Below are 21455 nucleotides of genomic sequence, written 5' to 3' on the forward strand. Positions count from 1 at the left end.
CCCGGGTTCGATTCCCAGCCAGGGCACACAGGAAAAGCACCCATCTTCTTCTCCACCTCTCCCCCTCTCCTTCCTCTCTGTCTCTCTCTTCCCCTCCCACAGCCGAGGCTCCATTGGAGCAAAGAAGGCCCAGCGCTGCGGATGGCTCTATGGCCTCTGCTCCAGGCGCTGGAGTGGCTCTGGTCGCAACAGAGCAACGCCCCGGAAGGGCAGAGCATCGCCCCCTGGTGGGTGTGCCGGGTGGATCCCGGTCGGGCGCATGTGGGAGTCTGTCTGACTGTCTCTCCCCGTTTCCAGCTTCAGAAAAATACAAAAAATAAAAAATAAAAAAAAATAAAAAAAATAAAATAAAAAACATTTTAATTGATTGATTGATTTTAGAGAAAAAGAGGAAGGGAAAGAGAAAAAGCGAGAGAGGGGGACATTAATTTGTTGTTCCATTTATTTATGCATTCCCTGGTTGATTCTTGTATGTGTCCTGATCTGGGATCGAACCTACAGCCTTGGCATATTGGGACAATGCTCTAACCAACTGAGCTACCTGGCTAGGGCACACCAGGTACTTTTACTCATAAGATTCAGTGACTTTACCAACATTTGTTGAGCGCCTGTGTTAAGTGCTGAGAAATCAGTAATGGCTGAGAGGAGAAGAGGTCTTTTACTTTGGGGAGTTATAGCCCTGCAGAGCAGACGTATCTCCCCATTTTACAGAAGATAAAACTGAGGCTAGCCTGACACTTGCCACACAGTGAAGTTAGTGGTGAAGGTCTTAGAATTCAACCCTGTGTAGGGCTGCCAGATTTGGCAAAAAACAAAACAACAACAAAACCAGGGCATCCAGTTAAATTTCATTTCAAAAAACAACAAAGAATCCTCTCCTGTAATTATATTCCAAATAGTGTATGAAAGGAACATACTGATGGTAACATACGATTTGTTGTTTATCTCACATGCAGAGGTAGCCAAATATTGCATGGAACAGGACATACTTACGCAAGCAAATTATTTGTTGTTGTTTATCTGAAGTGCAAATTGAACAGGGTTTATTAGAAATGGACATGTATCCAAATAGTGTGTGGAATGGGATATACTTATGCTACCCAGTTATTCACTGTTTATCTGAAATGCAAATTCTAGTGAGAATCCTGTGTTTTACCTGGCAACCCTGACTCAGGGCAACCAACCAGCCCAGTTATCTGGGAGCAACAGGTTTCCCAGGATGTGGGATTTTTAGTGCTAACACCTGAAAAGTCCTAGGCAATCCAGGTGTGTTTGGTCTCCTTAGGTTTACCTCATGTTTTTGTATCTTTTGACTTGCTCTGAAGGGCCCCAGCCTGAGTTTGGGGGGGAATGAAGCTAAAAGCAGAACCATGGACTAGGGAAGAGTTCTGGGTTCTTCCATCTATACCTTCCATTTCATTCCTTGCAGATATGGATGCGGAGAGAGAAGCTCTGCAGAGCATCGCGTTCCCCAAAGTTCAGACCTTCTGCCTGATGTTTGAGGTAATCACTTGCCCACTCATTGGTGCCTCAGTTTCCTCTGCCTGGAAATTCAGGGATGAGGTTGTGCCAGCTGGGCAGTCACAGAGGGTTCTGTGCTCAGTTTAATGCTTTTGTGTTGAGTCTTGAAATTCATAATGGTTTTTGACAAAAAGATACACATTTTTTTTCTTTTTTCTTTTTTGGGTGAGAGGAGGGGAGATAGTGAAGCAGACTCCCACATGCGCCCTGACCGGGATCCACCAGTAACAACATCAGGGGCTGATGTTCAAGTACTGAGTTATTTTTAGTGCCTGAGGCTGATGCACTCCAACGGAGTTATCCTCAGCACCCCGGGCCACAATCGAACAATTGAGCCAGTGGCTGTAGGAGGGGAAGATGGAGAGAAGGGAGAGAAGGGAGGGAAGGAAGGGGGTAGAAGCAGATGGTTGCTTCTCCTGTGTGCCCTGACCAGCAATTGAACCTGGGACATCCATACACTGGGCCAATGCTCTATCCACTGAGCCACCGGTGAGGGCCCACATTTTCTTTTTGCCGCAGATTCTGCAAATTCTGTAACTAGTTCTCAGAATGGGCTGGGAGATAAAAGTCCTTTGAAAGAGCAGGTGGAGGGATTATGACTGTGAGCACTGCGGTTAGCACAGGTGGTGTGGCACAGTGCTAGGACTGGACACCTTAGAGATCTGCTCCTTGGGCATGTATGTCACTTTTATGTTGTTTTCTTTTTTTTTTCCTGCCCTCCTGACCCTCCTGCAGTGGGCAGTCTAAGAGGGCTATGAGCTATGCAGGGCAAGCGCTGAGGTGGGTTGTACTTTTTTCTGGAATGCTAATAGTGTACCTGCTGGGCACAGTTGACAATGGCTCCTCCTACCACTCATGCCAACCTCAGTGGGGATGTCATTACCTGCACATTTGATGCAGAAACCAACTAACCATCTTTGGATTCTCAGCTTCAGTGGACGCTACCCCCTTGCCATTTAGGACAGTGATTCAGCACCTTGAAGGTCCCCGGATAATAAAATGTACCGTCATTGATATATTACTAAGAAAAAAGCAGTGCTGGAAATTCTACTCTGCTTGCTGTTGAGCTTGAGATATAGCTTTATGGCAGAGGCACTAAAAGAGAAAACCTCCATGCTGAGAATTGATGAAACGCTAATGCTCCTTTTTTAATGTCCACATGGGTTCTAACTATGCCACACGTACTGTAAACATCCTCACTCACAGATGGGGACACAGTAGCCCAGAGAGAGGAAGGTTCTTGCCCAATGCCGATGGCTGACCCTGTTTCCTTCTCCCTTTCTTACTCCATTTACATTCAGTACTGCAGTCTTTTTACCCTATGCTGTAGTTCATTAGAAATGGATGTGTCTGTCCCTCTGGGCAAAAAAATTTAGGGAGGTAGGGACTCTTCTGAGTTCCATTCTCCCTCCTTCCTCATCTCAGCCTTTCACAGGGTCAGCCTCGCTACTTGAATTGAGCTATTCTGCCAGGCCCCCCTCCAGCTAGCAGGCAAAAATGGACCACAAGCGTGCGGTTGCCAAGGAGACTTCGCCACATCTGATTTTGCCAAACTAAACACCCTCCTTTGCAAAGAAAGCTCTGCAAACCAGTGTGGACATGTCCTTGCTTTAAATGAAACAGTTTAAAAAAAGCCCAAGATCTAAAATTTTATTTTATTTTATTTTCCTTTTTTTAAAAATTTATTCATTTTATAGAGGAGAGAGAAAGAGACAGAGAGAGACAGAGAGGAGAGAGAGACAGGGGGAAGGAGCTGGAAGCATCAACTCCCATATGTGCCTTGACCAGGCAAGCCCAGGGTTTCGAACCGGCGACCTCAGCATTTCCAGGTCGACGCTTTATCCACTGCGCCACCACAGGTCAGGCCAAGATCTAAAATTTTAAAAAATGTTTTGTTTTTTTTTGTTTTGTTTTTTGTATTTTTCTGAAGCTGGAAACGGGGAGAGACAGTCAGACAGACTCCCGCATGCACCCGACCGGGATCCACCCGGCACGCCCACCAGGGGCGATGCTCTGCCCACCAGGGGGCGATGCTCTGCCCCTCCAGGGTGTCGCTCTGCCCCTCCAGGGTGTTGCTTTGCCGCGACCAGACCAGAGCCACTCTAGCGCCTGGGGCAGAGGCCAAGGAGCCATCCCCAGCGCCCGGGCCATCTTTGCTCCAATGGAGCCTTGGCTGCGGGAGGGGAAGAGAGAGACAGAGAGGAAGGAGGGGCGGGGGGTGGAGAAGCAAATGGGCGCTTCTCCTATGTGCCCTGGCCGGGAATTGAACCCGGGACTTCTGCACGCCAAGCCGACGCTCTACCGCTGAGCCAACCGGCCAGGGCCTAAAAAATGTTTTTAAGTAAACTTTTATTTTGGAATTCAGATTTACAGGAAACTTGCATATGGTACAGTTTCCATATACCCTGCACCCAGTTTTTTCCAGAATGTGAACATCTCACATTATCAGGTACATTTGTATGCCTAAAAGATTGACACTGGTACATTGTTATTAACCAACCTCCTGACAGTATCCAGATGTCCCCAGTTCTATCTGGTCTAAAAACCTGCCCAGGGAACCCCAGGGGCATTTAGTTGTTATGCCTCCCCAGTCTTCTGTAGTCTGGGAGGGCTCCTTGGTCTTTCCTTGTTGCTCATGACCTTGGCAGTCTTGGGAGGAGTGGCCTGGCGTCCTGCAGGATGCCCCTAATCTGGATCTGCCTGATATTTTTCTTATGATTACTCTGGGGTTATTGGATTCCTACAAATTCTTTTAATCCAGATATCCCCCATTGAGGAGAGGCTGTCAAAAATCATTGAAACTTTATGCCTTTGCCAAAGAGAATTGAAAAAAATCACCCATCCTGCTATGTCCCCGACAAACCCATACTTGTAATTTCCAGGTCGTTGATCTGAGGTGGGGTATTCGGCACAGCGAGGCCACTGACCACATGACCACAGAACTCTACCAGGAGGAGCTCCACCAGTGTCAGGAAACATCCCTGGGGCCAACTTTTGTTGTGAGTCTCTTGGGAAGGATGGGGTCACTGTTACTTCTCCTCTAGCCCCAGAATATGGCCTCTGCTTCCTAGCCAAACCCAGGCGTGGAGAGATTTGGTTGGCATTTCTGCTATCACACCCAATCTTTATAGCCTGTCTGTGGCAGACATTGCTAATAGTTCACAGCACTTTTTCTACAGAGCTAGCTGAGATCCAGACATTAGCAATCAAATGGAAACAACAGGTAAGTTGGAGAGCAGAGTGTTGAAATCCAAAGGGATCTTAGAACTGGCTCTGGCCCTTCCACCACCTTTCCCACCTCACTCACTTTATTCTGGAACTAAGGGATTTTTTTTTGTCTCACAGTGCCCCAGGGTGTTGGGAGCAGGCTCTGCGGCACACCTGCAGCCTGCGTCAGAGCCAGACTTTATCAGATCCTAGGCGAGGTCAATTTTTACAGGGTCTTCTTTCCTCCCCTCCCAACCACACACCCCCATTACCAAAACAACTCTCAGCTCGCAGTTAATGGATTGGGCTATGATCAGCAAAGGATATTACAGTTCTGATTTATTATACTGCCAGCTTTCCAAATACATCCAACAAGTGTGACATTTTGGCTCAGAAATCCCAGAGCAGTGGTCAGCAAACTACAGCTCATCGGACAATCTGGCCCCACTACCTTTTTTCATAAATAAAACTTTATTGGACATAGCCACATCCCTCATTTATATATGGTCCATGGCTGCTTTCTAGCTATTGCTTTCTGGCTACTGAGTGGCTGGGTCAGAGGCTGTCTGGCCTAAAAAGCTGAAAATACTGGCTATCTGGCCCTCGACAGAAAATGTTTGCTGACTCACATCCTAGAAAATAAAGGTGGTTGGGTGGGGTGGGGAGCCAAGAAAGTATCTGTGCTCAACACATCTTAATCACAAAGAAGCTTTGAGCATCTACTAATATAAAGAAAAGTCCTCTGGACCTCTCCTGGAGATATAAGACTGTAAAATGTAGGACCCATTATAAAGCTCTTTTTGGGGAAAATCAAGAGAAACAAGGTAAGGCCTGTTTGGCCTTAGAATTGCCTGTGCAGCACAGTAGCCCTGAACCACATGGGGGCAATTTAAAGTTAAATAAACTAAAATCAAGTGGAATTAAAATTTTAGTTCCTTGGTTCTACTACACACATTGCAATGGCAAGGAACCACCATATGGATAGCACAGATGAGAACAATTCCAGCAGTGCTGAAATGCTTTCCTAAGAGATTAGGCTTCCCCCAAAAGAAACAAAGTTCAAGGTGTGTGAGAAGCTTTCTTTATTATATTTGTTTTAGCTATATGATGGGCTTGCGTTCATTCTTTTTTTTTTTTTCCTTAAGTGAGAAGCGGGGACACAGACAGACAGGCTCCTGCATGTGCCCTGATTGGGATCTGTGACATCTTAGGACAAGCAGTGCAGGCCACCAGCCATGAAAACTGAGTACATCCAGTACATGGCTGGAGGAAAAAAGATAAACAACCGTTAGAAATGTAGCAATATTTTTCACTGAACTCTATGTACCCAGCAGCAAGGAAGCCCTACCCTAGAGACTTAGCCAAGAACAAGGTCAGCTAATCGCACCTCTCCCGCCCTTGTAAACGTTGCTTGCTTGCTCAGCCTAGATAGCCACCCTATAAAAAGGAGCCATTTTAGAAGCTTGGGGCTGCAGTGTTCCCTTGGGTGGGTTGCCTGCAGTCCCTGCGCAGGTTTGCAATAAAACTTATAAAATTCACTTTGGGTTTGCTGTGGTCTGTCTCCTGGGATGTAACACATGGAGGCCCCAACGAGATAGGCCATGTAAGATCCCTCCTCATGGAGTGGGCTGCAGCAGACGTTGGTAGCTGGCCAGCCTCCGGCAGTTGCTGTTTGGAAACTGAATTTGGCTGATTCGAAACATTTGGAGTCTCGAGACTGTTTGAGAAGGAAGCTTCCTCTTTGAATATTTGGAAACAGAGCTCTGGTTAGAAAAGGGTGTAGTGGAGCAGGTGGGACGCCACCTGATTTCTCCCCACCCGGTCGGTCGGGGAACGTAGGATGCTGTCTTCTCCCTTTTGGTTTCGGTTTAGAAGTTTTGTTTGCTTTGTGTGCATATTTGGTTTGTTTGTCTGCTTCACCCATTGCTTCCTCACAGGATTCCTTCGAGAGTCAAGGGCCATGGGTCAGGGGCAATCTGCTGCCCTAATGCCTCTTCAGTGCTTGCTTGATAATTTTTCTGATTTCTCTCGCAGGGCACGAGACTATGGGACTCCTGTTGATTCCGCCATGTTGTGGACTCTTTGTGAACTAGAATGGCCAACCTTTGGTGTAGTGTGGCCCTTGGAGGACACTTTCAATTTACCCACACTCTTCGCTGTCAGGGCAAATGTCTATCAGGTCCCGCACCCTGACCAGATGCCATATATAGATGTGTGGATTGACATAGCCACGGGAAGACCAGGTTATGTTAAGAAATTTTTTAAGAACTATATTAAGGGGATAAAGTCTGGGCAGGAGGAAAAGCTGTCCTATTGGCAACCCCAAACGAAGGCAAAGGGAGGCTTCCCTCCCCAAAACAAGAAACTTTGAGAGAACAGCCACAGCCTGCCCACAGACTTTATCCAGTAATACAAGAAGATCCAGGGGCTGCTGAGTCCTTACTAGATCCCATTCCTTCTCCATATCCAGAGCAAGCTGAGGACCGCCTAAAGCCGTGGGGCTACCCCCCGCAGCAAACCCACAACCTGGACTGGCCCCCTCTTGGGAAAGCCCACCCCATACCCATACAGGGGCCAATTATGGTTATCCTAGTATGCCACCAGCTCCAAAGCCAGCACCTTTGCTTCCCCTCTGAGAAGCTTCAGGGGGGGATCCTAGGGGCCCGGCTAGATTAATTTATGTCCCCTTCTCTACTAGTGATTTATATAATTGGAAACATCAGAACCCCCCATTTTCGGAGAAACCCCAGAGTCTAATTTCTCTTCTTGAAACCATTTTCCATACTCATCGTCCTACTTGGGATGATTGTCAACAGGTTCTTTATACTCTCTTCACTTCTGAGGAAAGGGAAAGAATCTACCAAGAAGCTGCTAAAGCAGCATTAGAGGATGGAGATCTACATAGCCTTAGTCGAAGGCAAGAATTAGAGGAAGTTCTCCCTTCGACCCACCCTGACTGGGACCCCAACACTTCTAGGGAACAGGAGGCTTTACGCAAGTATCATGATTTCCTGCTCAGGGGTCTCCGGGCAGCAGCAAGGAAGCCAACTAATTTTAGTAAAGTGAGCGAAATCATCCAGGGAAAAGATGAATCTCCTTCGGCTTTCCTTGAAAGGCTTTTAGAAGCCTAAAGAACATATACTCCATTAGAACCAGATGCCCCAGAGAATAGGAGGCTCATAAACGTAGCCTTTGTCTCCCAAGCGGCCCCAGACATTAGAAAGAAGTGAGCTTCGCGAAGGTAAACAGCGTTTCCTCTTCCTCCTCGCGACGTCTCTTCCTTTTATAGTGATTTCTCGCCTGGCACTCGCCCGGGCCGCTGCTGCTGCTGCTGCTGCCGCCGCGGCGGGGGCCGCCTGCAAACCTGTGGCGGTGACGTGAGACCCGCCAACCCGGAAACGGCGGCGGCGGCGGCGGCACCCGAAGCTCCGAGGCTCCTGCGCTCCAGCGCCCGCGCCCGCGCTCTCCTCGCCGCTCGCCTGGCAGCCAGGAGAGGAAACTGAGGCCTGGGCTTTGAGTAATTCGTCGAAGTTGACCAAGTTGATAGAGGGACGAAAACAGAACCACCAGCACTGGCTGAAGGTACCTTAACATGGGGAATCTTCTTAAAGTTTTGACATGCACAGACCTTGAGCAGGGGCCAAATTTTTTCCTTGATTTTGAAAATGCCCAGCCTACAGAGTCTGAGAAGGAAATTTATAATCAGGTGAATGTAGTATTAAAAGATGCAGAAGGTATCTTGGAGGACTTGCAGTCATATAGAGGAGCTGGCCATGAAATACGAGAGGCCATCCAGCACCCAGCCGACGAGAAGTTACAAGAGAAAGCGTGGGGTGCTGTGGTCCCCCTAGTAGGCAAATTAAAGAAATTTTATGAATTTTCTCAGAGGTTAGAAGCAGCATTAAGAGGTCTTCTGGGAGCCCTGACAAGCACGCCATACTCCCCCACCCAGCATCTAGAGCGAGAGCAGGCTCTTGCTAAGCAGTTTGCAGAAATTCTTCATTTCACACTCCGGTTTGATGAACTCAAGATGACAAACCCTGCCATACAGAATGACTTCAGCTACTACAGAAGGACACTGAGTCGTATGAGGATTAATAATGTTCCAGCAGAGGGAGAGAACGAGGTAAACAATGAACTGGCAAACCGAATGTCTCTGTTCTATGCCGAGGCGACGCCCATGCTGAAAACCTTGAGCGATGCCACAACGAAGTTTGTATCAGAGAACAAGAATTTGCCGATAGAAAACACCACAGACTGCCTGAGCACCATGGCCAGCGTGTGCCGAGTCATGCTGGAGACGCCGAAAGACAGAAGCAGGTTTACAAATGAGGAGACAGTGTCATTCTGCTTGAGGGTGATGGTGGGCGTCATAATACTCTATGACCATGTACATCCAGTGGGAGCATTTGCCAAAACCTCAAAAATTGATATGAAAGGTTGTATCAAAGTTCTTAAGGACCAGCCTCCTAATAGTGTAGAAGGTCTTCTCAATGCTCTCAGGTACACAACAAAACATTTGAATGATGAGACTACCTCCAAGCAAATTAAATCCATGCTGCAATAACACTTCCCGGCCGAGCACCTGCTGTCAGCGGAACAGGACTCTGCAGTGACTGGGAATGCACAGTTTTTTAGTGATTGCAATTACTCTCATTTACTCTGGCTTTTTATTTCTTTCCTCTGTTCCTCTTCCTTCTTTTTTAATCATGTTCTTGTTCTGAAGACTTCTTTTCTGTGCCAAAATCAGTGAAATTCCACCCTGGAGGGACACAGCCTCTCCCACCAGCCACCTAAGGCAGCTAATCATGCATTGCATTGGGGTCTCTACTGAGAACAATTCTGTGACTTGAACTAAATATTTTTAAATGTGGATTTTTTTTGAAAACTAATATTTAATATTGCTTCTCCTGCATGGCAACATTGCCTATTCTGCTATTTAAAAACCCTCGGTGACTTTATTTTCTACTGCCGCCTTTTTCCTGTGCAGCCACATGAAAATGTTTAAATTAACTGTGTTGTACAAATGGTACCCAACACAGACTTTTTTTAAATTAGTCAGACTTTTGTTTAAAGTTTTAAGTTTGCATTTTGACTTTTTTTGTAAGGATGTATGTTGTGTGTTTAACATTTATTAACTAACGTTAAAAACTGTGATGTGTGCGTAGAGTATTACGTATGCATGTTCATGTTTAAAGAATGGCTGTTGGTAAAATAAAAATCAGCTTTCATTTTTCTAAAAAAAAAAAAAAGAAAGAAGTTACAAAAGTTAGAAGGATTTGAAGGAGAAAATAGAAGCAAGCTTTTAGAAGTTAGTCAGAAAGTTTATATGAACAGGGAGGATCCAGAGATATGAGGTGTGGAAAAGGTGGCAAAAGTACTAATCGCAGCCCAACAAAAGAAACCCACTAAAGCAGTGGTTCTCAACCTTTCTAATGCTGTGACCCCGCAATACAGCTCCTCATGTTGCGGTGACCCCAAACCAAAAAATAATTTTGGTGGCTACTTCATAACTGTAATTTTGCTACAGTTATGATTCGGAATGTAAATACCTGATAAGCATTATGTATTCTCATTGCCTCTCTGCCTCCTAGGCTTCTGTCCTCCGGCGCTTGCTGCACCCGCCCACTGAAGACGTCAGCAAGTGCTGGATGCACGTAATGCGCTGCTATGGACTGTGGAGCATTCCCCCGCTTCCCCCGCCCCTTAGGCCCCGGAGGGATGATGCAATCACGTCTGCGCATGACCGCAGGCATTCAGTTTGGAACACACATCCAAAACAGCGTGCGTTCAAGCTGAATAGCGCTGCTGCAGACGGTAGCGCGGCTTCTCAGTGGCTAAAGCCATTCGAAATATGTATTTTCCGATGGCTTTAGGTGACCCCTGTGTTTTGGTCGTTCGACCCCCGCCGGGGTCACGACCCACAGGTTGAGAACCGCTGCGCTAAAGGAAAGCCACAAAGGAAAGGGCAGAATAGTAGACCGCCTCTAGACAAGAATCAATATGCTTATTGCAAGGAGACTGGGCATTGGAAAAATGAGTGTCCTAAGCTAAAGGAGAAGAAGGGACAGAAAGCTAAGGTCCTCTTCAAGGATCAAGACTGAAGGGGCCAGGGTTCCATACTGTTAGGCCCCCAGGAACCCATGGTAACACTGTCCATTGATGGGAAGCCCACCAAATTCCTTGTGGACATGGGGGCCACTTATTCAGTAGTACAAGAAGCTACAGGACCACTCTCTTCAAAGAAGACCGCCATTGTTGGAGCAATGGAAAAAGCTAAGTCATACTCATGGACGAAGGTAAGGATCACTGACCTTAGGAAAGGAACTATCTCTCATTCGTTCCTAGTAATGCCAGAGTGTCCTTATCCTCTCCTTAAAAGAGACCTCCTACACAAACTACATGCTACCATCTCCTTCCATTGGGAGGCAACTACGTTAACTTTATTTTTTTTTTTATTTTTTTTTTTTAAAACACCACTTTTCTTTTTTTTTTATTTTTTTTTTATTTTTTTTTTAATTTTTTTTTTATTTTTTATTTTTATTTTTTATTTATTTATTCATTTTAGAGAGGATAGGGAGAGAGAGAGAGAGAGAGAGAGAGAGAAGGGGGGAGGAGCTGGAAGCATCAACTCCCATATGTGCCTTGACCAGGCAAGCCCAGGGTTTTGAACCGGCGACCTCAGCATTTCCAGGTCGACGCTTTATCCACTGCGCCACCACAGGTCAGGCCTACGTTAACTTTAGATCCAGCTTTAACCCCGTCCATATTAGTAACAGTACCCTTGTCAGAGGAATACTTGTTGATAGAGGAACCATCCCAAGAAGTTCCCTCTAGCTTTTTAGAGGAATTACTCACAGAAGTACCAGGTGTTTGGGCAGAAACAAATTCACCTGGACTAGCTAGTCATCAGCCTCCTGTCCACGTTCAGCTAGCAAGCACAGCACTACCGATACGAGTCCAGCAATACCCAATCCTGCAGAGAGCTAAAAAAGGGATTTCAAAGCATATAAATAGACTCTTAAAAGCAGGCATTCTAAGGCCATGCCACTCTCCTTGGAATACTCCATTACTCCCTGTCAAAAAGCCAGGGACAGAGGACTATAGACCGGTCCAGGACCTCTGAGAAGTCAATCTCAGGGTTGAAACAATTCACCCGATGGTTCTGAACCCCTACACTCTTCTGAGTCTTCTACCTTTGGACCGCACTTACTATATGGTCCTCGACTTAAAAGATGCTTTTTTCCCTGGCCGTTTGGCTCAGTGGTAGAGCGTCGGCCTGGTGTGCAGAAGTCCCGGGTTCGATTCCCGGCCAGGGCACACAGGAGAAGTGCCCATCTGCTTCTCCACCCCTCCCCCCTCCTTCCTCTCTGTCTCTCTCTTCCCCTCCCGCAGCCGAGGCTCCATTGGAGCAAAGATGGCCCGGGCGCTGGGGATGGCTCCTTGGCCTCTGCCCCAGGTGCTAGAGTGGCTCTGGTTGCGACAGAGCGACGCCCCGGAGGGGCAGAGCATCGCCCCCTGGTGGGCAGAGCGTCGCCCCCTGGTGGGCGTGCCGGGTGGATCCCAGTCGGGCGCATGCAGGAGTCTGTCTGACTGTCTCTCCCCGTTTCCAGCTTCAGAAAAAAAAAAAAAAAGATGCTTTTTTCTCCATCCCTTTAGCTGAAAGGAGTCAGCCTATTTTTTTTTTATATATAATTTTATTTTTTTAATGGGGTGACATCAATATATCAGGATACATATATTCAAAGATAACAAGTCCAGGTTATCTTGTCGTTCAATTATGTTGCATACCCACCACCCAAAGTCAGATTGTCCTCTGTCACCTTCTATCTTGTTTTCTTTGTGCCCCTCCCCACCCCCTATCCCTCTCCCATTCCCACCTCCCCCCCGTAACCACCACACTCTTATAAATGTCTCTTAGTTTCACTATTATGTCCCACCTACGTATGGAATAATACAGTTCCTGTTTTTTTCTGATTTACTTATTTCGCTTCGTATCATGTGGAAACTCATCTAAGTAACAAGGATAAAAACAAATTCAAAGTGAAAGGCTGGAAAACAATACTCCAAGCAAATAACATCCAAAAAAAAGCAGGTGTAGCAATACTCATATCGGATAATGCTGACTACAAGACAGGAAAAGTACTCAGAGACAAAAATGGCCATTTCATAATGGCTAAGGGGACACTGAATCAAGAAGACATAACAATTCTTAATATATATATGCACCAAACCAAGGAGCACCAAAATATATAAGACAGCTACTTATTGATCTTAAAACAAAAACTGACAAAAATACAATCATACTTGGAGACCTCAATACACCGCTGACGGCTCTAGATCGGTCATCCAAACAGAGAATCAACAAAGACATAGTGGTCTATTTTTGTTTTTGAATGGATTGATCCAGAAGGGGGATTTTCTGGACAGCTAACGTGGACAAGATTGCCTCAGAGGTTTAAAAACTCCCCAACATTATTTGATGAGGCATTAAGCAAGGATTTACAACCTTTTCAGGAATCACATCCACAGGTTACACTACTCCAATATGTAGATGACCTTCTTCTCGCAGCAGACTCTGAGGAAACCTACAAAGAAGCTACCAGAGACTTGCCCCACACCCTCGACCAGCTCTAGGTATTAACTGGAAACTTCATTGCATATACAGGCCACAGAGTTCAGGACAAGTAGAGAGAACAAATAGAACCCTAAAAGAAACTTTAACTAAATTAAGAGAGGAAATAAGTGATGATTGGGTAGGCCTCCTGCCCTTTGCCCTTCTCCGTACTAGGTGTTCTCCCTACTATAAAGGCTTAACCCCTTTTGAAATTCTTTTCGGAAGACTTCCTCCTATCCTGCCCAAGTTAAGTTCAAGCATGTTAGCCCCCTTTGATAACTCACAGCTCCTTAAGTCCTTACAGGCCATTGAGGCTGTGCGAGCAGAAGCCAACTCCCACACCCAAAGATTACCTAACCAGCACCTGCATTCCAGCGAGCCTCTCATTGAGCCTGGACAGTAGGTTTGGGTCAAGCGGCTCCATTGTGAGAACCTTCAGTCCACTTGGGAGGGACCTCACCTTGTTATCCTGGCTACTCCAACAGCAGTTAAGGTAGCGAACCACAAACATTGGATTCATCACAGCCAGGTAAAACGAGCATATCCTGACCACATACCCACTAAGGACAAACAATGGAAGGTACAAAAGGACCCTATAGACCCCTTAAAGCTCTGGTTTACATCATCACTGGAGTAATTCTATTTACACTGACTTTCACTCAAGCAGGAACCCCTAGCCGCAGTGAATGAGTCCTCATTAGAACTCAAGATGGGTCTGTAATTGCCAGGAATCAAACTTGGGTTACTTCAGCTGTCACCTTGTCAGTAGATTTTTCTAAACTCTTTGACAAGAAATTCTGTGACTCACCAGCGGCTTGGAGGCACTCTGATTCAGCAAGGAGCCCCCTCCTAGACGACTGGCCTAGTTCATATACATAGGTAGCAAATGCTCTCCCCATGTTAAAAATAGAACCTTATGGTATACTCCTCATTATGCTTGTCCTGAACCCCCTTCTGGGCAGCGCCGTATTTGTAGGTCTATCACTGATTATTATTGTAAAAGGTGGGGTTGTGAGACTCTTGTTAGTGAATTCCAGTGGAGTCCTCCTAAACAAGACCCAGACATAAACCTTCTCAGATTAGGAATGAGACCAGGGGGAAAAAGACCAAATGATGGATGGGATGATAATTGTGCTAAAGATAACTGTAACCCCACCATCATTACTATTAAGAAACCCCAAGACCCAAGTTAGAATACAGGGAAAACGTGGGGCTGACAATTATATGTCACGGGCTCAGATTCAGGAACCTTCTTCACCATCAAGAAGTTACCCCCCGAGACTCGCAAGCCTCTCTTGAGGGGATTAACTCATACCTTACCTAAAGCCTTTAAGCCCCCTAAGGCCAACTCACCTAAAGTAGAATTAAATCCCAATTTTACTGTTTCGCATAGTCTGGAAACTGTATCACCCACTAAAGCTACCCCTATAGCTAACACCTTAGCACCTCCTGACCCCACATTAGAACAGAGTTCTTCTATCTTCACACTTCCAGACTCTGTTTTTCCAGCCCTAAATAGCTCCCAACCCGAAGCTACTGAGTTGTTGGCTCTGCCTAGATCCTCAACCTCCCTACTATATTAGATTAGGAGCTAATGTTTCTTTTCAGAATATCACTGTAAATGACTCAGACTCCCTTGTTGAGTGCGGACAGGAAGGACGCATCTCTCTGGCCGGATTCCAAGGAAAAGGATATTGCTTCACCTTAGGAGAACTGACGAACCCCACCACCGCTGGATATCAGAACTCTTATCTCTCCATGACTCACATCAGTCCACCAGCAGCCGGAAGACCGTGGGTACTAAAAGCACCAGAAGGAACTTGGGTTTCTTGTTTATCTCGAGTCAGCAAATGTATCTTACCTAGCACCTCTGATGATTTTTGTATATCTACCTATATTGTACCTCAGGTTTACCTATACGGGGGAAACTCTGAATTCCTTCTCCAACCCAACATCAGGTACAGAGCTAAAAGAGCTGCACCCCTACTTTTACCTATCATAGCAACCTTAGGGATCACTGGAGCCATAGCTACAGGAGCATCTGCTCACATCACCCTAGAAACTAGAATTAAACAATTATCTTCGACCTTTTCAAAGGATATATCTATTTTACAAACTCAGATGTCATACCTTGAACATGCTGTAGATTCTTTAGCAGAGGTAGCTCTTCAAAACAGGAGAGGGCTAAATTTACTCTTCTTAAAACAAGGAGGATTATGTGCTGCTCTAGGAGAAGCTTGTTGCTTTTATGCTAACCATTCAGGAATAATTAGAGAAAGTATCCAAGTTTTAAGAAAAAGGCTCCAAGATAGGGAAAAGGAATTACAATAAGACAATAACTGGTATCAAAATCTTTTTAATTGGTCCCCTTGGTTAACAACCTTACTTACTGCATTAGCTGGGCCAGTTTTAATACTGCTACTCGTCCTCACCTGTGGACCAATCATTGTCAATCGTTTAGTAGCATTTGTTCGAGAAAGAATAGATACTGTAAGACTTAAAGTCTTAGCTCAGCCCTACCAGATTATACCCAGTTCGGATGAGCAATACCAAAGTTCAATGATTTGAACTAGTAAGAAGAAAACGGGGGAATGTGACATTTTAGGACAAGCGGTGCAGGCCACCAGCCATGAAAACTGAGTACATCCAGTACATGGCTGGAGGAAAAAAGATAAACAATCGTTAGAAATGTAGCAATATTTTCCACTGAACTCTATGTACCCAGCAGCAAGGAAGCCCTACCCTAGAGACTTAGCCAAGAACAAGGTCAGCTAATCGCACCTCTCCCGCCCTTGTAAACACTGCTTGCTTGCTCAGTCTAGATAGCCATCCTATAAAAAGGAGCCATTTTAGAAGCTCAGGGCTTCAGTGTTCCCTTGGGTGGGTTGCCTGCAGTCCCTGCGCAGGTTTGCAATAAAACTTATAAAATTCACTTTGGGTTTGCTGTGGTCTGTCTCCTGGGGTGTAACAGGATCCACCTGGCAAGGCCCCTACTGGGTGATGCTCTGCCCATCTGGGGTCATTGCTCCATTGCTTGGCAACCAAGCTATTTTTAGTGCCTCAGGTGAGGCCATGAAGCCATCCTCAGCACCTAGGGCCAACTTGCTTCAACTGAGTCATGGCTGCAGGAGGGGAAGAGAGAGAGAAGTCAAAGGAGGAGGGGTGGAGAAGCAGACTGTTTCTTCTTCTGTGTGCTCTGACTGGGAATCGAACCCGGGACGTCCATATGCCAGGCCAACACTCTACCCCTGAGCCGGTCAGCCAGGGCCTGTGTTCATTCTTGTACTCTATACTTTTCTTGGTATGTTGGCACTACTCTTTTCCCCCCCTTTCCTCATTTTCCTCCAGCTTTATTGAGATATATCTGACATACAGCACTGTATATGTTTAAAGTACACGGCATTACTTACATGAAATGATTACTACAATAAATTTAGTTAACATCCATTATTTCATATAAATACAAAAAGGAAAGAAAGAAAGAAGGAAGGAAGGAAGGAAGGAAGGAAGGAAGGAAGGAAGGAAGGAAGGAGAAAGAAAAGAAAGAAAAAGACAAGGATATTTTTGAGATGAGAACTCTTGGGATCAACTTTAGAATGTCCCATGCAGTAGTGTTCACTACCTTCCTGTTGTGTTGTATTCAATATGTTGCATCCCCAGGACTTATTTATCTTGTAACTGGAAGTTTGTATCTTTTGAACATCTCTGTTTTAGTTATTGTTGCTTTAAACGACATCCTAACATTTGGAAGGCTCTGTACTCTTGCTTTTGTATCTCTCTGACACATGATTTTCACCCCTAGTCTTCTCACTTAGTTTTCCAAATAAGCCTGAGGATGGATCATTTTGTTACATTTCAAAGAAAAGAAAAAATTCTTAAAGGAAAAAAGGAGATGGAGAGAAAAAGAACTCCAGGGGGAATTCAATTTTGCAACCCAAATTGCAGGCAGTGAAAAGCACAACACAGCTTCCAGGTGACATAGGGACCGGAGGATGATCGCTGAGCTTCCCCCAGGCCCCACCAGCCCAGGGACCTTGCAAGTCCTTCCAGAAGGGATCTTTGGGTGGACCGGATGGGTGACCTCTACCCACGTCTTGCGTTTCTCCTGTACCAGGTATCTGCCCTCTGTTGCCTGAGGGTCATGGCTTCATTCCCCTTGAGCGGCTCTGATTTGGGGGGCTTTCCATGATAATCAGAGCTGTGCCAGGTGCCCTTGGAGAGGCTTCTCTTTGGTAAATAAGTCATTAGGCAGCGTGGCAGGGGACCTCTCCCCAGGCACTTCCTTCTCAAGGTTCTGAGTTTTTTGGGGGACCAGAAGCTTCCAAGTCTCCAAACAGTTGCTTCTGATGGCTCCTTAATTCTCTTCTTGCAGCTCTTTCCGCTCCCCTTGCTGTGGTACCAAAGACCCAAGCAGTGTTTTTGTTTTTAGCCATCTGTCTCCTTCCTAAGATCTCTGGTCTGTGGTTGGCTAGTGAAACCTTTTCCAGCTTCCCTTGTTCTTCCGAGGCTGTGCTTCTGGGAAGGCCCTGGGAGAACAGCGTCCTCTTCAACATCCTGTCATCACAGATTCTATTTACCCAGGTTTCCTGGGTGACACTCCTGGAATATTCTGGAATAACCCAATGAAGATGGGAGGGGTGCATGCTTCCATTTTATGAGGAGACTCATAACTTTGATCCCAATGTCCTAGGACTAATTCTCTTGCATTCCAAGTTTCACTTTTATCAAAAATGTTGAGACAGAGGGCCTCCTAGTGTTCTTAGCACCAGGACCAAAATCTTTAAGCCTTACCACATCCTACAAAATCTTGTCCACAGGGTAGCCTTATCTCCCTCCACTGCTCTGTCTTTGTTGGACTTTCAATACCCTTGGCTTTCCTGCACCAGAACATACTGTTTCCTCGTTTGCTTGCTCATGCCTGCACTTCTTGCCACAGGGCCTTTGCATATACTGTCTTCGCTGCTTGCCAGGCTCTCTGCCTGCCGGGGTCCAGCCCCAGGGGGGAATTCAGGGGTCCCACAGGAAGAGACGGCATCAGCGCGAATTGAGTGAGAGAGCCAATTTTTTTTTAGCATTCCCTGCCAGGCATCTCTGCCAATTGCTGGTCTAGCTTTATTTTTATACACACACACTAAGTTACAATCACATGGTATTCAAAATACATTGATTAATAATTGTTTTTGTTTCACTATGGATACATATTTCTAGGCAACAGTTAATTCATTTCTATAAGCTATAAATCATGTGGTAAGTCATTCTAAGCATAGTTATACAACAACTTGAGCAGCAATAACAATATCGGCGCAAACTTCTAAAAGTATTGATTTATAACTCTACCTTACCTAATGTCCTATTGTCTAGTCAAATTTTATTTGTCTACTAATTATACACTAGTTAAGTTCTAACTTATTTTTCTCAGAGTGTTTCACCACCTGCAGGTCAGGTATGCAAGAAGAAAGGAAAGTTTCTCTACTCTACCACATGAAAAGGCTAGGGAGATAAAGTAATGGATTAAGTGAAAGTTGAAAGGTGCTTCTGTGTATAGTCACTGTTTCCTACCTATTCATAAGTCACAATCTATTTTTTCTAACATGATTAATAGGAAGAAATTCTCCTATAAACTTAACCCTTTTCGAGGGATGTCATAGCCAGCCTCTTATGTTTATGAGCCCAGGCAAAGGGGCTTACAGGCTTTTCTGTGGAACTCACACCCTCTGTCTCATTTCCAAAGAAATTACTATGAATCTACAGGGAAAGCCCGGTGCTATTATCCCTGTGCCATAAATGATAGCACACACCCCCAGAAAAAGGGATATAAGGCCAAATTAATTCAAAAGGTCAAATGGGGAAGTATCGTTGTGCCTTTTCTCTGCTGTGACCTTGTCAGCCAGCAGTTGTAGATCTTCTCTGCTGTGACCTTGTCAGCCAGCAGTCGTTGATCGGTTTCTGACATCTGCCCAGTGGACTCTTCTCATATCTTACTTTGCAGCCCAATCCTCACCTCCCCAGGGGAGTTTTCCTGACTCCACAGCCTACATGTAACCCCTGTTTATCCTTTTTTCCTAGCACTAGGTCAGCTGCACTCTGACATTGGTGCCATTCTCAGACTGATACCTAATTATCCTGTTAGGACTCCAAGGTCCAGGAAGGCCAGGACTAAGACCATCTTGGCCACTGCTGTCTCTTGAGCAGCTGTCATGGGCTTGGCCCAATAAATATTTGGGGAATGACCGTGTTCAGAACTCAGAGGATCCATACACTAAGACCTAACTGCTTCCTAGTGGGCCCTTTTAAACCCATGATCTCAGACCAATTCCAATTTGGTACCTTCCCTGGGGCCTCAGTTTCCACATCTAATAGGAGGGAGCAGGACTTTGGGTTTTTTGAAGCTTGCTGCAGCTCTAATGCTCCCTGGAGAGGCTAAGAAAAGAGTGAGACATCTGCTTCCAGTACAAAATTTAAGAGGTCATCAAAAATCTTACTTATCAAGATAAATATTTTAATGGAATGTTTTCTAAAAAGGTATCAAAATTGATCCAAAAAACCCATGAGGAACAAAATATCAAAATTCTAAATAAAGACAAAATTCTTCCTGTATTTTTTTTATTTTTTAAGTGAGAGGAGGGAAGATAGACTCCCACATGCGCCCTGACTGGGATCCACCTGGCAAGCCCCATCTGGGGCCAATGCTTGAATCCACTGAGCTATTCTCAGTGCCCAGGCTGACACTCGGACCAACTGAACCACTGACTGTGATAGGGGATAAGAGAGAGAGGGAGGGGAGAGAAGCAGATGATCACTTTTCTTGTATACCCTGACTGGGGATTGAACCTGGGACATCCACATACCAGGCCAGCACTCTATCCGCTGAGCCAACTGACCAGGGCCCTTCCTGCACTTTTGAGACCTACATTTACATTCCTCTCATTGGGCCCTGCTCCCTGGCTGCTGTTGGCGGCAATCCTCATAGCATGAGACTTGGGCAGAGCCAGTGGAAGCTGTAGCTCTTGTCCCAGCTCTATTCCTAGAACAACCCAGTACCTACATAGGAGGAGCTACACTTTTCTCTTATGTACAATGAAGGGGAATATGAGTGTCCTGGGGAGTTGCAACAAATGACCACAGTAGAATCTGTGACTTATTAACAACAGCATTTATTCTTTTGTGGCCTGGAGCCCAGAAGGCTGAAATCAAGGTGTCAACAGGGCCACATTCCTGCCTAAATTTCTCAGGGAGAATTTTTCCTTGTTTCTTCCAGCTCCTACGGGTTCCAGGTGTTCCTTGGCTTGTGGCTGCATCACTCCAATCTCTGGCTTTGTTGTCATATTATCTTCTCTTTTGTTTCTGTCAAGTCTCCCTCTCCCTGTCTCTTATTAAAGACTCCCAGGATTGTAATTAGGGTCCATCTGGATAATCCAGGATAATCTCCCCATCTCAAGATTCTTAGTTTAATCATATTAGCAAAGAACCTTATATTAGTCAGAAGTCTCCAGAGAACCAGAACCAGAACCAATGAAATAGATAGATGATAGATAGATAGATAGATAGATAGATAGATAGATGATATAGAGAAGAGGAAATTTGTTAAAGGAATTGACTCACATGTTATGGAGGCCAGGAAGTCCCACCACGTGCCATCTGCAAGCTGGAGATCAAGGAAACGTGGGGGTATAATTCAGCCTGTGTCAAGGCCTGAGAATCAGGGTGCTGATGGTATAAGTCCCAGTCTGGGTCTGAATACCTGAGAACCATTTCCAATGACAGAAGACAGGTCTCTCAGCTCAAGCAGAGAGAAAATTTGCCCTTCCTTCTTCTTTTTGTTCTACCAGGTTTGATGTATTGTATGAAAACCACCTACTTTACACAGTCCACCAATTCAAATGCTAATCTCTTCCAGAGACACCAACACAGGCACACCCAGAAATCATATTGACCAGCTATCTGGGCATTTCTTAGCTCAGTCAAGTTGACACATAAAATTAACCATCACAGCCTGACCAGGTGGTGGCACAGTGGACAGAGCGTTGGACTGGGACACAGAGGACCCGGGTTCAAAATCCTGAGGTCGCTGGCTTGAGCATGGGCTCATCTGGTTTGAGCAAGGCTCACC

General features: G+C 45.6%; 1 protein-coding gene and 1 pseudogene across 1 annotated transcript in view; both read left to right on the plus strand.

Moving 5' to 3' along the window:
* The first annotated feature begins 1435 nt into the window (after positions 1-1435).
* NWD1 (NACHT and WD repeat domain containing 1) overlaps positions 1436-21455 on the plus strand; it is a 70976-nt gene continuing 50956 nt past the window's right edge. The window contains 3 exon segments of the mRNA XM_066368247.1: positions 1436-1469; positions 1472-1503; positions 4404-4520. Coding sequence (XP_066224344.1) covers positions 1436-1469; positions 1472-1503; positions 4404-4520 — 183 coding nt within the window.
* LOC136380911 (CYFIP-related Rac1 interactor B pseudogene) lies at positions 7999-9460 on the plus strand (annotated as a pseudogene).

Source organism: Saccopteryx leptura, chromosome 1, assembly GCF_036850995.1.
Source record: "Saccopteryx leptura isolate mSacLep1 chromosome 1, mSacLep1_pri_phased_curated, whole genome shotgun sequence".
NCBI lineage: Eukaryota > Metazoa > Chordata > Mammalia > Chiroptera > Emballonuridae > Saccopteryx > Saccopteryx leptura.